The sequence below is a fragment of the Haemorhous mexicanus genome, chromosome 7 (assembly GCF_027477595.1).
Source record: "Haemorhous mexicanus isolate bHaeMex1 chromosome 7, bHaeMex1.pri, whole genome shotgun sequence".
Taxonomy (NCBI): Eukaryota; Metazoa; Chordata; class Aves; order Passeriformes; family Fringillidae; genus Haemorhous; species Haemorhous mexicanus.
Genome location: NC_082347.1, coordinates 22,743,134 through 22,765,635, shown reverse-complemented (window position 1 = coordinate 22,765,635; position 22,502 = coordinate 22,743,134). Strand labels below are relative to the sequence as shown.

The 22,502-nt window shown below is 41.9% G+C and overlaps 1 protein-coding gene across 27 annotated transcripts in view; it reads right to left on the bottom strand.

Annotated features, from left to right (window-relative positions):
- The window catches only part of SORBS1 (sorbin and SH3 domain containing 1), a 161,600-nt gene that overhangs the window by 62,371 nt on the left and 76,727 nt on the right, over nt 1-22,502 (bottom strand). For 5 of the 27 annotated variants that reach the window (XM_059851389.1, XM_059851398.1, XM_059851404.1 and 2 more), the window contains exons 1-4: nt 12,140-12,288; nt 3,443-3,498; nt 2,537-2,602; nt 434-529 (exon numbers count right to left, since the gene is read on the bottom strand). In XM_059851389.1, the coding sequence (XP_059707372.1) occupies nt 434-529; nt 2,537-2,602; nt 3,443-3,498; nt 12,140-12,171 (250 nt within the window). In that variant the 5' untranslated portion in view covers nt 12,172-12,288. Of the gene's footprint in view, nt 1-433; nt 530-2,536; nt 2,603-3,442; nt 3,499-8,074; nt 8,261-12,139; nt 12,289-20,358; nt 20,466-22,502 lie in introns of those variants that run through there. The other 22 variants (XM_059851390.1, XM_059851396.1, XM_059851397.1 and 19 more) reach the window with 16 other exon arrangements.

Genomic DNA, 22,502 nt, shown 5'->3' with positions numbered 1-22,502 from the left:
CTTTCTCATTCACATGAGGATTAAATTCTGTGCATGTACAGAAAAACAAAACTATACCACCAATGTTGAACTATGCTTGAACCATTTGTTTTCATAAAGACCAAAGATATGCAGGAAACATTCTTTGGTTCTTCAGGAGTTTGGTTCAAAATGGGTCTATCTTAATAATAACAATATTTTTCATAATCGAGCATTAGTGGAAGAGCTTACAATGATCCCAGATTCAAGCAGACACAATTAAGTCTGCAGAAGAGCAGCATAATTAGAAACAGTGTACTGTGCCATCAAGAGCTAACTGCATTACCTACCAATGAAATCTGCAGCTCTGGGAGGAGTGAGAGGAGCATGAAGCTGAGAATTAGCCCAAGCATGTGGGTGAAGCAGAGAGACAATGATGGCTAACTAAGGCATGGCAGGGGAGGAAAGAAGATACCTGTAGGCAGCACTAGGTGAGGAGAACTTTTCACTTTCTTCACAGGGATTATTTTAACGGCAGAAATAGAACGTGTACATAAAGGGACGTCAACAGCTGCAAACACAAAAGTGTAAATGGCACATCCAAAAAGGAAAGAACAGAGTTTGGGAAGCATGCCACAAAATTTTCTAACGTACTCGGAGACACAATAGCAGGAAATTTCAAATACAAAAGCAGTGTAGAGAGCAATGATGCAACTGTTAAAAATATCCCTTCATTCGCCCTAATTCAGGATGTGTCTGTTTTATGCAGCATACAGAACTGCTTACTGAATGGACTAATGCTGACTGCCACTATGCTGCAGGCAAAAAGAATTTGGAAGCATTAGTTTTTAGAATCCATCAAAAAATTTTAGTGTAATCATTTAACTGAGGTACACTACATGCAAAAATAAAAATGTTAAGTAAAACATTAATATGGTTCAGCAAAAACAAAATAAAGTGGAAAAAAACCAAACCAAGTACTGAAAGCTTGAGAGAAGAACATTAAACTAGCCACATTACATGAATTCTGAATTTCATGGCTCATTTTTTACAAATTCAACAACAGAAGGAAGTAAAATAATCTTGAAAAAAGTCCCATGCCAAAGCATAGCATCCATATAGCTATTTCAGAAAAAAATAAAACAACCATATATATATACAGTAAATTGAAGAGATTTCTACTTGACTTCATTAGCTAGCACACTAATTATACTATATGTGGTAACATTGGGGAATACCACACATAGCACTATGCAAAATTCTAGCAATTGTTACAAAACTGTTCAAATCAATGGGTACAAAGAGGGGTACCCTCTTTGTGAAAGGGGTACCCTTTACTGTGAAAAAGGCAGTACTATTCACAGGTGAAGCTCAACAGGAGCTGCCAAGATAATCATGACTCTGCCAGCATAATTTGAGTAGTGTTCTTGATTCTGCAGAGCCAGGATTTTCTTCTATAAAACCTGTTTCCTGCATGTATTATCTGGAAAACGATAAACGTCTTGTCATATTCCACGCCATCTCATGCCTGTAAAATCAGGAGTAAGAGGAACCACATTTCTAATACTTTACAGACTAGCACTGAGCACTGGGCCAGCTTTGAGGGAGGCATTGACATCAGGGTGGTGTATACGCCCCCTCTTGTGGCAGATCTTTCTGATACCCGGCAAAACTGGAGAGCACAGATTTCACAACCTAGAAAAGAGGTCTCAAGCATCAAAGGCCTGGGCAAAGAGCCTAACAGAATTTTTTCAAAACTCATAAAATCATTAGTATTTAATTTGATAGGTTTGTTTAATTTTTTTTTATAAAAGAGCAAGCCAAATCAATCCCTGTTTTCCATACTGCTTCCTGAGCAGAGACCCTGTGAATACAACAGATCCCAAATCAAACAGCCTGTGGCTTAGGAAACAATCCTGATTCTGTTCTGCTTTGAAACTGACTGAATTCATCCATCCACGATGCAGTCAAAATACTAACCACTATAAAAAGGCATCAAAGGAAAAGAAAGGAAATTAAACCAACAGAAAATCAAATCAGTCCATACTCACATACTTTCACTCTGCCAAAACAGACACGCTCACTCCACAAAAGTGAATGCTATAAAGCACACTGCAAACCCACTGATGTTAACATGAAGACAGGTTTGTTTAGATGTTTTTCATCACTGAAATGGTTAGTTCCTGCTGTTCAATCCCAGACTCAAACCTTCACCTCTCCCTGAAGTTAACACACTTCACACACAGGCACCACACACCCATGCTGTCTCAACTCACTAAGATACCGATTCGCAGGTGCTCACAAGTACCACAAGTAGCATACAGCTTTCCTCAATACAGCACTAAAAATATACAAAGAGGCAAGTCCAGCCTGCCACTTTAAAGAGACAAAGAACACTTGTTGAGCTAAGAAATGCTGCTGTTACTAGCATGGTGCAGTACAAGACTTTTCTTGTGTCAGTCGCCAAGTGAACTGAATTTGGAAGCCCCCGCTGTAGTGAATTTCCGGGAAGATCAAGGACATCGGCAGCTGACATGCGGGAGGAGCTGTGGAGGTGCCTCTGGAGACCTTAACCCACCTTTTTCTTGTCCATTGCTGCTCAGCCCATTGACAACAGTTTTTGCAACATCGATTTCTTCATGTTCTGTAATACAAATGAAGTGGTTTTCAGTAAAGATTTTTGCAAGTCTACAAAGTCTTCAGCTGACATGAATAAAACTGGCTCTTGTAAATTCAGGGAAACACAAGAGACAGTGCTAGAAAGAAGCTCCAAAGCTCATCTAAAGTACTTTTTCTGAACATGAATGAAACAAATCTACCTCTGTAACTCCTGACAAATGTTTGTCTAACGAGTTCTTACAAACTTCCAGCACCACCCTAATGCAACCTGTTCCAGTGCTTACCAGCCTGTAAGCTTATCAGTGCTTACACTGAATTCCCAGGTCATGTTTTTCTGGACTCTCTTCAAATAGTTCACATTTTTTTCAAAATGTTGTGCCTAAACCAGGACATGATACCCCAAGCTGAGACTTGCTATAATGCTAAAATTAAGTGGGAATATCATTCTACAGATCTTACAGATCTCTCTTCAAGTCTGGCATCTGCTTTATTTTTCACCCTGATTTAGCCTGTTACCCAAACAAACCCAGAAGTTTTCCTCTTCCCAACCAGCTCCCATTTCCTGGTCCCTTGTTTTTCTTTGAACAGCTGATTTTTTTTCCTATCCATATGTCAAACTATGTTTTCATCTCTACTAAAATATAGCAAATTCAGATGATTTTTTCAGGTTATCAGTAATTTTGAATTCTTATATTTCACACTGAAATAAGCTACAGGACCTACTCCTGTTCAAGATGTTTCTAGCTACTTTTCAGGCCAAAATTCAAGCAACAAATGTGAATAATTGCATCAGAAACAAACAGGAATATTACTAGTAATAAAAAGGAAGACTAATGAGTGCAAGTAGAAAACAACACAGACTTACCAGAGCTCATTGTGGCAGAGGGACTTGCTTTTTCCACTTCTGGATTTTGTTTAGGTCTGTTTAGAGTGAAAGGCAGAATGATTACATTATGTTTGATGTCTGTCCAGACAGCACTGGACACACTACTGAACATTCACCACAAAAGTCAAGGTAACAGTCAGAGTTTCTTTAAAAAAATTGCTTTCAAATGCCAAGGATTCATGTCAAGCACCATATAAATTTTTTTGCTGATAATTATCAGAAATTATAGATTATTTCTACCCAATACACGCACTGCTTACAGACTTTAAGACTAATCTTTATATGAAATTGAAAGATAGTTAATTCAAGTCTAAGAGTCTATAAAGGGCAAAGTGCAAGTCTGACTGGTTTCTAATATTTAAAATGAATCACCTTTTGAGAGAATTTTAAAAAAATCAAAGAGACACAAAAAGCTTTAAACTGAAACCCTCAAATTAGAGCTTTTCCATATTTCAAGGCAATCTGCTGCTCATATCAAGCTAGTCTCTCCTTTCACAGATATAACAATACTGAAGAGATGCACTTGTTCAAACGCATATTATAACTTCTGCACCAATCATTTCCAGCTGTGCAATGCTGCTGATATTTTCAGGATCAGACTCCAGTAAGTGAAAGCTGGAAGCTTTAATTCTTCTGTTACCAAAGGCAGTGAAATTGCCAACCCAAGAGAAAAACTATCAGATGGGGATCAGAAGAAAAAGTCAATTTTAATGGTGATGCCAATCTGTGGAGGACAATTGTGAGGCCTATCTGTCCTCACTCCTCTGGGGACTTGATACCTGCAGCAAACCGGTTTCAATGTCACAGATGTTGGTTTGAATAGCCAAACAGCATTTCTACAAAAAAAAAAAGTGTGTTTGACAAGATTGCTCAACTCTCTAAAGGCCCTAGTTTGAATGAAAAGTCCTTTAATTTTATGTTCCAATCTCCACCTCTCCCCCCACCAAAAAGTTAGCCCCAAGAAAGTGAGATCAAGTGTAGCTCCTGAAAATTAATGGCTTTCATGGCACCAACAGACATATGCATCTGAAATCACAAAATCCTGCAAAACCAAGAAGCCCAAAGTGAGGAGTAAAGGGAAAATTGCTTGGGGAAACAAGAAACTAACAACAAAGTTGGAAATACTTTTCCTTTTACATGAATTGGAGGCACCAGTGGAACATTGTAAGAGGTGAAAATCCCTTCAGGGAATTGAATTTGTTCTCCTGCCTCAAGCATCCCCCTTCTGAACCAGCATTTGTTTCATGCCAGCATTTGTTAACCAGCATTTGTTTCATGCCAGAATATAATGAGCATGTTCAACAGACACTCAAAAGGAAAGAAAACCCAACAAGCAAGTATAGTAACAGATGAGTATAAAATGAGACAATATCTCAGCTCCCCAGCAAGCCACCCTAGGAACAGCTGCCAACACTTAATTGTTTAAATATTTCCTTCACTAAACTACCCACATAAGATATACATTGTGGTTCATGAATCCTCAGCAGGATTCAGCCTAGCTCCAAGTTGATCCCAGTAAAATACAATGTAAAGTGGGGGGTACAGTATAAAACCAGTCAACAACAAAAACTGAGTCCAACTCGAAAGGCTGGCTGCCTAATTTTGCCTACCCATACAGTATCTGCTTTTTCTTTCTACCATTTTATACTAGAAGTGAGTCTCTGAAATAGTAATAGTTGACACAGCCTGAAAACGTAGACAAACATACTTAGCAATAATGGTCCTTCTGATCTCCATATGTTTGCATTCCAGAAAGATGCCTTAGTTCAGGCAAATCAAAAAGAAACAGTCTAAAATTATGTTAACCAGCTAAAGGAGATTTGTAGAAATACAGTGCTCTTCTACCCATAGAAAAATGTTACATAGTAAACTCACTGGGATAAATACCAGTCCTTCCATGGGCCAGGAGAAAAGCACAAGAAGGGGCAACACTGCAGTAAATCTCATCTCAGCTGGAGGATCAACTAAGCCTCTCTGTGAAGCTGAGGAGGTTGCTGATACCCAGGTGTTTTAACTCAGCACTGGCCCTCCACATGGGCTTCATGTAAGTCAAAGCAGAAATTCTTCCACTCCAAGCATCCCCAAGAGGTTGCAATGCTTTCCTCTGGTATGCAAGCTTAAAAAGGAGTGGGAAAAAATAATTCAATATATTGAATTATTGAAACCTTTACAGGAGAGGAAAGAGGATTTACTGGCTATAATATCTGGGCAAAGGCAGGGTCCACTGCTGCTGCACTACCAGAGCAACACTTCCCTCCCACAACAGGGAGCAATTAAACTTATGACCACAGGCTTCACCCTTTTAAAAAGTCTGATTTGTTTGGAAACAGTGACATCACAACTACTATAAAACTCTGATTTCAAACATGTCTTTTTGATTCAAGTCTCGACATTGCTTACAGTGCAAAGCACTGATCTTCACTGCATTAAGAAAAGCATTTAGGAAAGAATTCACACCAAAAAGAAGCATAATTATTTAGCATTAATAGATTAAATTACCTTTTATAAACAAGTGATTTGAGGAAAAAAATAAAGTGATAATTAAAGAAGATTGCTAAAATTAAGTGGAAGATGTGTACAAACCCATTAGATCTAGATTGAATCTGGAAAAATTACTTTTCCATATATCCCCACACTTACTAGCAATTATGGAATTCAATTAAAATAACAAGCATCCAGTGTTCACTCACTGTGAAACTAATCAGCTTCCTTCAAGCACTCAAACACATGCTTGGTGCAAGTTCACATACACAGAATGGATTCAGCATGCTCACAGTGAGAGTAACCAATCCCGAGTGCCTGCATTGGTCTAACTCCAGAAACTCCATTTAAAAGCTGATTTTGATAGGCTGAGAATCTGCACACAGATCTGCTGCATGCAAGTAGAAATAACTCCTGTTTAGACAGACAAAATTACAGGGCATGTTTGAAGTTGAGAACATGCTTTGGCACCTTATTGCATCAGGGCTACAGAGTTATTCTACCTGTCTTCCACATACTTGATCCAAACCACAAATTGAAGTCCTATTAGGCCTATCTCAGTCCTGGGGCTGCTCTTGGGATCAGATAGACAGTCCAGCCAGGTAACACATCCAGCTCCACGGCACCGGTGCAGCCAAGTATTGGCCTGTAACAGCTGGGAAGGCACATGCTGTAAGCCAGGGTGCTATGGACATTTGGATGGTACATCCTTAGGTAGACTAGTCCCTGCCAGTCTGGGCAGACAGGCTGTCCCTGGAAACAGGTGGGTCTGGAATCATTTGCTGCTCCCTTCAAGAACTTTCATGGCCAAGCTGTTCCTGCAGACACACACAGTATGCACTGCAGTACTTCAGAAGGGAACGTTTCAAAGGGAACCAAGAACAAGGTCCCTCATGTCAGTGTTAAAAACTGAGAACTCCCTGTTGCCAGATCAGGCAAAGAAAAAAAGGAAAAATACTAGAAAAAGGACTCCAAAGCAAAAGCCTCATACATCTCCTTTCAGCTCCCTGCTCCAACCAGCTAACCAGTGTGTCCTTGCCAGACTGGAATTAGTGCCTTTCCTGAAACAACAGACATAGCAACAAAGGCTTCAAAGCTGCACACATGCAAAACACAATGAAAGGTAATGAATTCCTCAGGGCACAAGCCAGCAGCTATAACCCTGAACATGCCAATGTCCATACGTAACATCCACCAACTCCTTGTCAGCTCAGTCCTACCTCTAGACGGATGTTTAATGTTTCCTTCCTCCCTTTCACCCCCAACACATTTCTCCAAGGCTGCAGTCCCTTCCCTACTTGGTGTGGAAAAGACAGCAGCATGTTCAGAAGCCTATTTAGGAGGAATGCAGATAAGTGGCAACCACTTCTGTACAGCCTGTCTGGATTATCTCACATGCTCTAAAGGTTTGAATACTCCCCCTACAAAGGCAGGGCTAACAAACAGCTCATTAATAGTTCTGAGCAAGGACACATGCTCTTAGGTCACTGGTATCTCAACTAAGAGTCGTGGGCAGTCGTTATTTTTAGTGGTCTAATGTGAGTGTGGGGAAAAGTAACTTCCTTTCTTCCCTTGTTATTACTGACAGCTCTGGTGACTCACATAGCATTTTAAACCAATTGCTATGCATGAGATGAACATTCAAAACTTATTGTGCTTGTCCCTTATATTCCTGAAATGTAGACTCCTTTATTTTTCTCAGTTTCAAGTTTTTCATATTTTCAAAGTTTTCTCTCTAAATACAAGAGCTTTAAGTGCTTTGCGGATGCATTTAAATGAAAAATCAAATTCTTGTGTACAGTAGTATAAAGTAGGAGTTAAGGCTATCAGAAAAATTTCAAGCTTTCAGACTAAAAGGATGATTAGCAATCACAAAACTTACTTTTCACCTGGTCAGGTCTTACATATCATTAGCAGCACTCATTTGTTTCACACCCGCTCAGACCCTTTCTCACAATGCCATCAGTGTCCCTGACCCAAGTGCTCCTCTTCAATGAGCCATGTCAGCAGTATAGAGTCCCAAATCTGGAAAGTGGGCAAAGAGCTGCACTGCAGTCAGTGCCTCCCACCTGCACGTTCCTCTGCTTAAAGGAACTTTCTGGAACAACACATATCCTGTGCACTTCTCACCTTGCGTCATATAAAACGTGACAAGAAGAAAAAGAATAGAGCAGGCAGTTCAGGTTAACCCAGGCAATCAGCTCCCTCTTCAACTATTATTATTCTCTTATTCTGGAACGCTGAAATATGTTGTCTGTCATTTTTATTTTAAGGGTTAAAGAACATCCTGTCATTCCTTCAGAAGACGTTATGCTCCTAAGAATAAAAGTAATGAAAAGCCTGTGAGTAAGCAAGCAGTGCACATAGAATAGTCACACCAATTCTATACAAAACAACAGCTTCCACACACTCTTCAGCAAGTGTTAAGACAGCAGAGAGAGAGCACTGAAAGCTTACTAAATGAAACAAATGGCATCATCACACACCAGCCTGGATAAGGTGTTCTTATAAATAATTATACTTACAGCTGTTACAATAAACAAACACAGCACATTTCAAATGCAGTACTACTTCCTTTTTTTCCTTTAAATAAAGTGCATGTCTGTTGCCTTCCAAATGGGCAAATTAAATTATCTGGGGCATAGGTGCCAGTTTTTCTGCAATATATAAGGAATGTGCCTCTCTAAATAACAAAAACTAAATAGGAAATGTAAACTAGGAGCTACAGCTTTAAGAATTCCGAGATGCTTTTGAACTAAGTCATCTTACAGCCGTCAGCTTCAGAGTAAACAAAGTTTACTGCAACCTGAGTTGACTCAGTTCAAGGTCACCACTTGCGGAGCAGGGGGCAGAAAAGAATCTCCTGGGTCACCCAGCCTACTCCCATGCTATTGCAGGCAACCGTGTCATACAACCCAGTGCAAGAACACTTCACATTCCAGCTTAAAACTGCTAAAATTTCCCGCCTCCACTGCTCTTCCTGGAAGCCTGCTCCAGAACTCATTCCTCTTATGGCACGAATGCGGTTTCTCATTTGCGACCTAAATCATATTCATGAGCAGCTACAGATAAATTGTTTTGCACCAACACAATTTTTCTGTTTCAGCAGGTCTTCCTCCTTGCAGTCACCCCATCCACGCATTTTTAGAAAGCAATTGCACCTCTGAGTCTTCCTCAGAAGGGCAATTCCATTTCCAAAGAAATTGGCCAGCATGCTGCTACCCATCTCATTAAAATCCGGCAAATAGTGAAAGACTTTAAAAGGTCGGCAGGCCAAAGTCCAAATTCCACTTAACGTCACAAAGCCAGCGAGCAAAGCCCACAGCCGACATGCCCAACAGCTGAACAGCAAGGCTGAAAAGGTAAAGCATCTCTTTTTGTCCATTCTACCTCTGACCTCTATACTAAAATCAATTCCATGATTAATGCCAGTTCTGATAGTGACTTGATGTCTATAGGAACCTCCCTGCAAAGAAACAGACTGGAATATTTCATACTAGCCACTAAACCTTCATTAAAACACACTGACTTATACCTGGAAGATTGTGTGGATGAAAGGTGGCTCTTGCTTGAGCCATCAACCTCCTGCTCTGCTGCAGACTCAGGGTTGAAAACCAGCCATCCAGAAGGTTGTTTGGATCACAGCAGACTTGACATGCACTTTACCACCACTCCCTCTGGATAAGAAACTGCTTACATCCCTGTCTTATAGTCAAAACATTTCTTGTCCTGACAATAGACACCAAATACACTGAACTGGGCTTTGACTTTCTCCTGAGTCTGTCATGACTGCCCTCTGTCTTTAGTATTTGGTGCTGAGACATGGTGACAGTAGCCCTGGCTCACATATCATGCGTGTCAGCTGAAGAAACAAATGCCTTTCTGCCACACCCATACGCCCAAGCAACTCACATGAAGATTTTGAAACTTCAGAAAGAAAACCAACATTTTCCAGGATATCTTAAATAAAGTCTTATCTCCATCTTAGCAAAAGACACAAAGCACAGCACTTGACAGCAGCTGAAGTTGAGATTTCTGTTCAGATTTATCTGCAATACGTATGATCATATCTCATAGATGGAAAGACTCTGCAAACAAGCCAATGTACATCCTATAAAAGGGAGCTCACTGGGCACAGATCTCAGGCTGCCAGCTCCAGGGAAGGCTGTAAACAATTTAACAGCATACCACAACCTGGGACTGTTCAGGACACTTAACTGAGATTCACACAGGAACTGGGGCAAGGAGCACACAACTACTGAAACTGGAATTTATTTACAGGTAAGGGGTAATTGCTTCCATGACACCCAATTTACCTTTGTTGCAAAAGGAAAATCTTTCAATCTGCAATGACCGCACCTAGGATGCTGGCTTTGTACTTCAGCTGGAAGAAATGGAGGATTCATTGAGTTCAAGCTGTTGTGAGACTACTGGTAAGAGCTGTGCAGCTGGGGTGCTCTGGATACTGCACCTAACTCTCTGCAGACCTCTGATATGGGGCCACTTGTGCCTCAGCAGAACAATTGCCGTAAATAAACAGACCCAAATTCCAGAAGCCCTAATTATGTATAACAATGAACCCATTCAGCTGACTGCAGGACTGAGGGACACAAACACTGCACTGCATTTACTACAGTGAATGGCATTCTATAAATACAAATCAATTAGATCATCTAAACAACATCCAGCAGCTTCTCTTGCATGACTTTGTATAACAAAGACTACAAAGGCTGTCTTCACCTTTATCACACACTCTCAAACAGTAAAGTAGTAAATAAGAGGAAGTTGCACTAAGTAGAAATACTAATTAGAGAATGACTAGTGTCTCAAAGTTCACATCCAGTTTACAAACATTTCATAAAAATTAGAGCAAAGAGAAGACTCTGATGCACCTTTGAGAAAAAAAAACCCCAGATACTCTAGATACTTTAATGCTACAGACCACCTTACACTATTCCAGACACATCCTGAGATTTCCAGTTGTGTAAGGGAGAGGGATTGTGCAGACCTGAATGAGTACTCACTGTGGCAACCACACCAAATGTTAATTACTACCTTTTCTAGCATTAGCTGCTCTAAAGCTCTGTACAAACACTCACTAAGCAACAGCTAATACTTTTCAAGACATAGAGGTGATAGTCCTATTTTATACCAAGATGGAAGATTTGGGCCTCTATCCTATGCAACATCCAAAACTAGCTGATCTGGCATAGTGTAACAGGACCTTATAAGTATCAGTCTTACAGGTTGCTTTCTATAGTTTCAAAATAAGACAAATCTGTTTGAGAGTTGGTCTCCTTTACAAACAACTGCAACAACCTCCAGAGAACCACACAGAGCCAGTCTAACCAAAGCACACAGGGAGCCAGGCATACAATACTGCCAACACATTTCTGACAAGCCTAGTTGGAAGCAAGCTGAAATGAAACAAGCTCATTTTCTTTAGCCTTTTCCAACCTGGAAGCACTGCTATGCTAGCAAAATTGCCAGGGGACTAATTCATCAGCCTGGACATCAGACACAAAATGGTCTCAGCAAAACACAGAAGGCTGGCCATTGGTTTGCTAGTCCTGATGGACTGTGCCGCCTCCAGAGTCACCTACATGCCAGAAGGACACAGTGACTGCTTCTCTACTCACTACTGAAAACATTCACAGAAAAACAAACTGATGGGTGAAGCAACAGTCTGACATTCCAAGTGTCTCCAGAAATAGCAGAAAGTTACATTCCAGAAGTCAGTCCTCATCTTTACTTCCCCCTGACTCCTCCTGCCTCAGGTGACAAATTCATATATTGCTGAGAATTCCACATGTATTCTCTTCACTTTCCTCTTAAGTAGCTGCCTCAGAATCTGCATTCAGGAACTCCTTTCAATTTCTCCTTCCCATAAAAATAATCAGGAGAAAGATCCAGTCACTAGGGTAAGGAGACAAGGACATGCCCATTTCCCTTAATGAGAACACAAACCCATGTAACGACTACCTTGATTTGCCTCTTTTCAATCAGCAACCAGAAATACCTATCCAAATGAAAGCAGCATTCTGAAAATCAGCGTGCACTGCTCACCAGACCTACCCACTCAGTGCATATTAGCATGTGCCAGAGTCATATAAAGTCCTGGGAGTTCAGCTCAGAGCAGGTCTAGCAGAGCTAGATGTGACTAACTGTGACTAAAAACCATACTGGTGTCCTTACCTCAATTCAGCCTTTACAGTCAATGGAGCCATTTTCTTAGTCTCTTGATTTCACTCCATGAGAGGCACGAAAGAGTTAAGAAAACCTTTCACTGTGTTGCCCAGTCACTTGGCTGCTGAAGTGTAAGAAATTTGTGAAGACATCTCTCTTTCTCTCTGGCACCCTTAAATACTTTGCTCCTCCTACTGATGTGCTTTAATTAGCCAGCTGGTTCTTAGTCACCCCATCCTGTCACTAGGCTTGCTCACCAACAGCCACCCCCACCCAGCCTGCCTGTCACTCCCCTGCCACTGTCATCACGAAGGACACTGTCTCTTCCTGCAGCTCTGGAGAAGGGAAAAAGGTTGGAGGTGACACTCCGGGGTAGCATTGGTATGGTATGCACTTGAGAAGAGAAGTGACAAAGACCTTGAAGGGATGTTAAATTACAGGGAAAGTACTTGAAAAAGCACTCTTCTGGTTTTTTTAAATCAGGCAGCATCCACTTGTCTAGGAAGGAAAACTTTTATTAGCACTGGACACGGCAGATCCTATTTCAATGGCTAGGAGCTGAAGGGGCAGCTAAAGTTTCTGCTCTTGGCAGTTGAGATTTGTAGCATAAATACCTGACATGACACAAAGGGAAACTAACTGCTTGCATGGCTATTACATATGATATGCCCACTCCTTGAGCATTGTAACAGGCAATAAAAGAAGTTTCTGAGCCATCAGCAGTACTAGGGTGTCCCTAGAGTGGAGTGTCCCCACCACAGTGTGGCTTGGCAACCTGAACCTTGCCGTGGAGTGGAGGTGATGGCAGCTTTTAGGAGAGTGAGAGCATCTCACATCCCCAGGCCTGGGCAGCCCCTTAGTGAGGAAGGCAAACTGCAGCACAAAACCGCCCTTCCTTCCACAGCCAATGTCTACAACACCAACAGCTGGGACAAAGACTTCCTCAACTCAGACCTTGGAGGCTGGCTCATGCAAGACCAAGTGGTAATTTAATAGTGGAAATAATTTGAAGGAGGCCCCTAAGCCTTTTGGTACTATCCTTTGTCACCAGCACTGGCTTTCATGAGTGACACTCCAATGTGTCTCTATTTGCAGCCCGTCCCTGGATTTTGATTCCTCAAATACACACGTACAGGCACTGATCTGCTGCCAAACTTACAGACTGATAAAATGTTCTGAAAATTATTGCAAGACGAGCATCTCAGCATTCAAATGAGACCTAGAAAGCAACACAGATGGCAAGAGCTGCTGATTGCAGAAAGGCACAGAGCAAAACGGATTCTGTAGGTCAAAGCTTACACTACTGATTCTTTCAGTAAAATGTTAGCAAAGGACACAGAACAAAGGTCTCCAAATACCTACACATATAAACCCACACTGATCCTCTGTCAAACGCTGACTCAGCAACTCTCCCTTTTCCTCCCCAATAAATCCTTTCGCATCCCAATACTTACCTCCCACCAAATGAAGCATTTCATTGTAAACCAAAACAGGCATAACTCTGACTTGGTATATTGGCTAAGGAGCAAGAAAGGGCTGCTCTATTTTACTTCATTGAAGACCAATCCCAAACCTCAGTGTGAACATGGCAGTGGTAGCTCTAATCAGAGTAAACAAAGGGCTCTGGAGCCCACATTTGCTATCACATTCCAAAGACTAATGTTGGGGAGCTTGTACCTGGGCTTTTGATATCATCTACCACAGTAGATACCAGACACTATTAGCAAAAGTCAGGCCTGGATCTAGGTTTAGGTTCTAGTCCCTTTACTTTTGAGGTGTGTTTGATATGGGTGGAGGAAGAGGGTCATTTCAGACATATCAACAGTCAGAATAAAGGGTGATGGAAAACAATATTTACATTTTGAATGGTCGACCCTACTCTCCTCTTTACAAATAAATGCAAACCAATCAACCAGACAAAAAACCCTAACCCCACGTGGCTCTCAAAAACAAACCAGAAAAGCCAACAAAACCCCCCACATTCTCCAAAGTAAGCTGTGCAGTCATCACCAACTCCAATTATTTGAAATATACTTATTTACACAACATGAAACACAGTTTACACAAATGCAACAGGAGATACCCATCAGAACCCAAAGACAACCTTCTTGATCTCCTTCATGTCTGTAATGAAGCCTGGACCACATAAGAGCAGGTCAGTTGGAAGTTGTATTTGCTGTGCAGCAGAGGATAGTGAACAAGCCCCTGATAGTTTGTCTTCAGGTAACAAAAATGACAGTGATTAAAAAAAAAAAAAAACATACTGTACAAATAACAGCTAGTGAATGAAAGCATGGCACCTAGGGAGAGGCAAAGTAAGGAAGGATCCAGAAGTTGGCTCAGGTCCAAAGTGAGGATGGTCAGATCAAGCTGGGGTTTGAAACATTCCTGGTCTTTGCAGAAACCAGCTTAGAGGACCTTCAAACAGCTTGGCAAGGAGGGATAAGTTTCTGTTACAGACCACCACTTGAATGGAAAGCAGAATTTTCACAGAATTCCACCTGGGTGAAGAGCACCAAGGCTGGTTGCAGGGCCACAAAGCTTGGTTGTTTCTAAAGTCAACCTTGTGTGCAGGATAAAAAGCTAAATTTATGAAGTGTTGTTGTTTTACCATCAACCCACTATACTAATGTACTGTGCACTGCAATTTTCTTGTGCGGCAGCAGATGCCAATCTCTGCTGTGTTTTTCCCCATAATACCATGTCTTTGTGAAAGATAACCATGGTGGTGGAAGGAAATAGCAAAAAGGAACAGATTCATTTTCTCAACAAAGGAAGTCTTTGGCATAACAGAAGCAGATGCTGGTTCTAGGATATTCTGGACTGCTGCTCTAGTAGCCACTGGACAAACCTGTTTTCACAGGAGGGAGTAATTTTACCAGTTATAAGCTACCCTGGAAAGTTCTGTTGCACAATCCATGCAGGTTTTTTTTATTTTGGTAAATATCACGCAGCTCTACTAGTTCTTTTATGCCACCCCAATATGCTATGGGACTAGGCTTTTCAGCTACCAGAAGAAGGCAGAGGTGCTGTGACATGCAGTTTAGAAAAGGAGGTACTTTTGATAGATCTGGGAAATGCTAAACAAAAGTGATTGAAGTTACTTCATTCTGCAGATGGAGGAGGAAGGCAAGGAAGCTTACATCATGCTAGCGCTTTTAGTTCAGTTCCAGGGTTTGAATTGCAAAACAAAACTCAGCCAAAATAACACGTTGCTGCCAGAGTTCCACCCAGTACCGTCAATGAGCACAAACTCATTCACCCAACATCCTTGCCCTGCTTTGTTACAAAACAGCCACCCAGGTTGTGGTTAGGACAGTATGACAGCACCCTCCTGCTACAAAAGATGTGCCCCACCTTGCCCCAAAGCTCCGAACACAGGGACCCCCTTGATCTGAGCCTGAATTTTGCACCTCAGTCCTGCCAGCTGAAATGCAAGGGAAGCAGCACCACTGCAGAATTAAACACTGTCATCAGCAGCCCCTACAATCTGCCAGGCTGCTCCTTCCAACTGCACAAGGACTCAGGAAGCACTTCCAGCTGAATCTGCATGGCATGAGGGGTTCAGACTGTCATCAGAGACTGAGCAAAATTCCTTGGGAAGATGTATACAGGTCTTTTAAGAACCTAGACAGGAATTTAATCCGTCAGTAGGAGCAAGTCTTCAGGACAGAAGATAAGGGCCAGCAAGAGCTTCTTGTAAGAACAAGGTATGTACTAATCCAGTGAAAGCACATAACCTGCTGGGCATAGAGAGAGAATAGCAGATAATACAAAACAAAGTGCAACAAAACTTTCTCAAATGGCTGAGAAAAGCAAATGCAAAATTTGTCTTGCTTGCTGAAGATCGAAGAACTGTCCTAGTGTCCCTTTTGGCTGTTGAAAATTAGGGCAGTACTGGAGATTGGTGATGCCCCATTTAAAACAGAATGAAATACCACCTGGTAGGATCCCAGTTTACCTGCACTCAGCATCTACAGCATCTTAAGGGAAACCTCAGTGAGAGGCATGGCACCTGCTGCTGTTGTCTTCTGACTACAGAACTCCACGGGAGGTGGACAGACTCTCTTACACCAGCACAAGCTGGGAGTGATCAGCTGTTTAGCAGGCACCTGAGCATTTTTTCCAGCTCCTACTGATCTGCTGACCTATTTTAACTCCCACGCATAAAAGAAAGTACAACCTTGCTCCTCTTCCTAGAGTATCTGCTGACCCTGGTCCAAGCAATTTTGTGGAATTCAGGACCTGCTAACAGCAACACTATAAGGGAAAAACTTGTGGCTCGGCTATGTTCACTCTAAGGAAAGTGCTAGGAAATGAATGGCAGTTACAGAATGAGACTGACAAAGCCTGCATCCTCACCTACACATAAGCATCTCCAGCCCTTTGTACCCTCTGCTGCCACGTACACACAGACAAAATGGAAACAAAACTTGCATGCTGGGATTTGTGGCATATGCGCCAAACTGAGGCGTGGGACACAAGGGACTCAATGATCACTGGATTGCTTGTGGCAGGAGAACCCAGGCTTGTGTTCCTCTACTACAAAAGGACAAAGGCACTTCCTAAGTTTACATTAGGCCAGAGCTGTGCTTACTGATCCAATCAGCACCTCAGTCAATGAAAGGCACTGCTGACTGTGAAGGCAACATAATACAGCCCAATCAATATTAAAAGCTTCTGTAAAGGCACCAGCTGTTTACCACTGCTCCTAACCTTTGTGCTGTAGAGCTTAAATGAACCTTAAGGTAGCATCAGGACAAAAATCACCTCCTATATGACACAGAAAGAAGCTGGGTTTTTCAAAATTCTCTCATTTTTCTTTAGACCCAAAATACTCAGATACTAGCATAATCTCTGTGCCAGCACCTGAGTTTACTGGCTCTTCCAATGACAGTGATTTGCTAAGTTGCTGAGAGTAAAAAAGGAGATACAGCAGTGCAGTAAAGAAGGGAACTTGTAGAAGCAAAAAAAGAAAATTGAAACTGTGCTCTCTCTCTCTATCTCAGTATTTTCTTGCAATGCTTTTTCCTGCACCCTAAGTGCTAAAGACAAATGAACATCATATCAGGCTACCCACAGTTGATCTTCTGTTCTTCAGGAACAGAACTACAGAGCCAAAAGAAGCAACATGTCTTCCAGCAGACAAGCCTGGGCATTCACGGAAACTAAGTCCCAGCAGTTCTGTCAAATGTATTTGCTGTGTGTGTCATTAATAAGCAAAAATCCAGCTCAAAACACTAGGCTGAGGAAAAATTTAGATTCTAACTTGGCCAGCTGGCCAGTTACATTCATAACTATGAAAGCTAATGAGAGAGTAATCGTATTTCACAGTTCACAGCCGAAAGTAATTTCCTTTAGGAATTAATGATGGTTTAAATATTTTTTTTTTATTCCTCTCCCATAAACTGTGGCTGCCACAGAGTTTTGAAGGCCTTACTTTAAATCTGCCTTCAAAAAGCAACACTTTGGTACACGTGTATTGAGAGGAAAAGTGCTTAAACCTTTCCAAGGGGAAGAAGAGAACAGCTGAACTTTTCTCATCCCCCTGCTCCCAACCACACAAACATTTCTTGTCACAGCAAAGAAACAGCAAATGGATGACTAAATAATGATAATGAGTGCTCCTCAGTGCACTGCTGGGCTTTGATTAGATTCTTCTTGGCCTCTAACCAGATTTAAGAAAAAAAAAAAGAAACACAAAACCCCAACGAAAACACACTGGCCGTTTAGAAGAGGCAGGACTGATCCTAATAGGATCAGTACAGTGCTCAGTTAAGATGCTCCGGGGTCATTGTCTCTGTCCAGAAAGACCAGATCCTTCACTTCAGTGACTTGGAATGAAGTAAACAAAGACATTGCCCATCAGGCCATGAGCTGCTCCCACGGCCCTTTGCATCAAAAGTTCCATAGCCCAAAGAACACAGCTAAACAGGCCTTGGGGAACATCCACCTCTGGAAGCCCGGGGGTGTTGAAATTTTCACATCCTAAACTAACTGCCCTGTGCCAAACAGGCAGGAGCTATGAATGTATGAGCAGATTGGGAAGACATTAAGGAAAACGTCTGAAACACACTGTCCTTTCCAGAACTCTCTGCCTCATCGACGCTCCATCTGTTCCCAAAAATTCAATGGAAAAAATGAAAACTCCATTTTCCTGATTTCTTTAAATTCACTCTTACTGTTACTGCTCTGGTTTCTGGCACAGTGTTGCATTATTTAAACCTCTATTACAGTCTCTGATGGGCAGAGCCAGTGCGGAGGTGGTGTGATCAACCAGCTGAAACCAAAAGTACATTCTGGGCAACACCTTCCTCTAGAAGACATTCTGCTCTGACCCAAGGGAAAGTTGTGAAAGAAGACTTGTTACACCTTACAGCAGCTTTTCTGAATAACCTTCAGCATTCATCCAAGGCAACAAACTCCAGAACTGAATAAGGCAGCAGCTATTGACGAGCAGGCTCTGGGAAATCTGGCTGTCAGTAGGAATATCTTTAACTTTTTAGCAACTTTCCAACAGTTCTGTATGTACACTAAGGGCACTTTTTCTCAGTTACTGAGCCTTGGACCTACTGCAGCATTTTCCACCCTTTGACTCCCTCCCCTATGACAACAAAAGATTCAGTCAATATATATCCACACTGTGCTTTCACAGATTAACTTTGTTTCCTGGTGCAATGGCTAGATATTTTCCTTCCCTTTCCATGCCTTTGGTCCATCTTGACAGGCCTGGAACTGTTTTGCATTGCAGATCAATGCATACTGCATTGATGTAGTATGCATTTTTCTCTCATATAAAAAAGGTAATGTAAAAAGGGCCATTTAGGGCTCCACCTAAGCTGGAATAGGGGGTAAGAGTAGGTTGTTCTCCTTCAAACTCCTATACGGGCTATTCAGGCCTTGGCATTCAAATGCTATGAACTCCCTGAAGAACAGATGTGCCGTGCCTTGATGCCACATGACAGCCAGTAGGACTAAGCAGGCATCACAAATAAGGGAAGAAAGAGATGCAGATGTCATCACTTGGCTGATGACACAGGTCAGCCATAGTACAAGCATGAGGCACAGTGACTCCCAGGCATGTCTCTGAGAATCAAGGCTTCTTGGAGATGCTCTTTTTCCAGATCAATGCCTGACTGCGTATTTCTGCCTGGAAGAGAACCAAGTATCACATTCTCTTCCCTCTAAAGCAGTCAAACTGAGGGGAGGGAGCTTCCATCCCTTTTGCAGCCAAAGTACAGCCTCAGTTTCAGGCCGGGTGTGAAACAGCCCTTTGTGCCAGTTCAACAGTGGGGTCAATGTGATTTTGCTCATAAGGCAGTAGTAGGAGAATGACATAAAATTTGGCTTCATACATCCCAAAAGTTTCTCCAGCTTCCTCTCCAACAGCTTGAACTTTCATTCCTTTGAGAAAAGTAATTCATAAAAGATAGCACCATCAGCTAACAACAGCCTCAGCATGTTCAGCATGCAAGAGGCTGATGCAGCCTCACTGGAAGGGCTGTGTATCCCCAAAGGAAATAGATATAAGCAACCTTTGAGAATCATAATGTCAGTATGGCTGTGACTCTGGCATAGAGACAAACACCAGGTAAAGAAAGAAGTAGCCAAAGTGAATTTATGTGTAATTTCTGTAAAGTCGGAAATTCAGTCTTTGGTAACTGCTGTTTTGACCTTTGCCCTCCTGATCACAAACAGGCTCCCTAGAAGAGTCATCCTAAAGGGAAATTCCAAAATCCTACCACCTCCATCTGTTTTTGACCTGGAATAAGGCACAGAATATTTACTAGCACTAGCATCAAACTCAACAGAAAAGGATGTCACAAATGCAGTTAATAAACAAGGGAGACATAACAAGGGAGATATAACAAATGCAGATAGTAAACATTATGGCACAAACACAGATAGGAAGACATGTGATGGTGGCAAAGATGAATTTAATCCTTTCTGGGCCTATGTTTTATCTAATGCATCAATGAATCATCACAAAAGTAGCATTTGGAGACTGTCTTTCAAGAACTGGAGCTTTTGACTGGCTCACGTACCAAAAAGTAACACAGTGGTACTCTCGCCATCATACAGCTTTCTGCTGCACAACCCAGGTAGGCTGCTGCTAGGATGAAAACTCCTTCACTATAAGTGATAGAGACAGCTGTGATTTTGGTGCCTGAAGTCAGGATGAAGTCTCCCAGCAATGTGTTCCTTCCCCTCCCTTTCAGGCTACTCACATCAGCCAGCTGGATGAACTTTCAGGCACAGCTTAGGACAGGATCTTCTGAGGATGGCCCCTACTCTGTCTTCTCTTCACATGCAACTACTACATAACAGCTCATACCTACAAAAGCCAAAGAGAAAGAAAATGCTTGTTAGTGTCATTAGTCCTGCTGCCTAACACATCTACAGAGAGGGCTGTACCAAAGCAATGTCATTCATAGAAATAATGCTACTTTTAGATGAAACAATTACCTCTGCTCACCATGCAGGAAGCATAGCATAGTTAGTATAAACATCAGTCTGCCCAGATCCACATCCCAGCATCCTCTGTATGAGAACCAATATTTATGGTTGTCTCCAGGGAAGGCTGAAACCACATCCGTTTTCCTGCCTTTCTGTTAGAGATTCCCCCTCGAGCAACAAGGAAAGCTGAAAAGCACAGATATTCACGCCTCCTTACAACCTACAGTCCGTTTACCAATGTAAATTGCTGTTGATTTCACTTCATTTAGTATACTAGTTTGCAAAATGCAAAAAGAAGACGTAAACACACATCTATGCTGCTATCCCTGATGTGTGAATAGGCTTGTCTGACACAGAGCCTGGGCTGGGAACTATGGATAACAACAACCATGAAATGCAACCCACCACTGCCAGGAATAAAGAAGGAAGGGGAGATAGTAAATGTATATTAAGAAACACGCACATTAGGTTGTATTCAGACAAATTCCTTAGTTAGGATACACAGCTAGACAGACACAGAGGCATAATTCACACAGAAAAAATTAATGCTTTTTTGCATGCATCAATGCTTACTAAATGAAATTATTTAACTCCAGTCCAATATTAAGTCCAAATGGTAAGATCTGACATAGATTTGATAGATGGCTGTGCAACTTTATTGTTTCACTCAATAACATTAACAGCAGTCTGCTGTAGTGAGATGCCTCTGCAGTTTGACTTATAAGGTAAGTAGTGACACCCCTCATCTTTAATCATGTCATTTATCAGGCTGAACTAGTCAGCCTGTCATCCTGAGCTCCTGCTGTATTGAGTGAACGGAGGGGATCTTCCAGAGGGCAGTGCAACTTTTTTCTACGCTACCTTCCTCATACGACTCTGTATTGAAGAACTTTAAGAAGAGGTTGAGGAGACCAACTAGCAGTTTGATGCCTGTGCTAGATGGCTGAACAAATCCTCATATGTGTTTTATTCAAACTCTGAGTGAAGTCACATTTCTTTCAACATGCAATGCAGGACCAGGACCTCTAAGAGCCTTGTACAACCAGCCTGTAAGCCTCACCAGTTAGATATCCTCATGGCAGTGCATACAGGGCAAAATCACGACACAGAGAAAGCAGAAGGTGATGCTCAGAGAGAAAAGCACACATAAGGAGTATCAAAGGACCTTGCACAGGAGCCATCTCAGACCTTGCTCACAGAGTTCCAATAATATGATTGTTTTACAAGCCCCAAGACTTCTTTCAAAACCTGTGAAGACCCCAAGCAATGAGCCTAGATGAACCAGGATAGGGCTAGAATAGCCCTAGGAACACACAGTTTTCTGTTGAGGATGGTCTAATAGCTTCTCCATCTCCAATGAGTCAAAAGGGATCAGAAAAAGGACATACATTTGAAAGGCTTATTGCTAGTACTGGAAAAAAAATTTCCTATAAAGATGTCCAGAGTACGCACCGAGAGAGTTAATATTCCAGTGGCAAGGTCAAGCCTGGTTTTCCTGCAACACAAGAACCTGCCCTGCTGGCATTAACTGCAGTTTGTTTGCTTTCCCAACCTGCCTCGTCCTTGTGAGTTGGCAAAAGGCTGAAGCTGGCCAGAGTCCCAACTACCAAAAAGCTGCCCAAAGCAGAGAACTGCTATCACAAGGACTAAGAGCAAGATTGAAGGGGGGAGGAGAGAGTAAATGGCACAAAACCCAAATGACAGAAACTTCTCTGGTGCTGAGAACTGTAACAAGTAAGGCTCTAACCTGGCACATAGCCAGAGAGCTCAGCAAGACAAGAGAATAGAGAGAAAGGTTTTGACTGGAATGTGCCCCAGTCTAGAAGTAATACCAAAATGCTCAAACTTTCCCCTTGGAAATAGGCCCCACTTTAGCTCTTGGAGGACCATAAGAAGCTATTTTTGCTGAAAAATC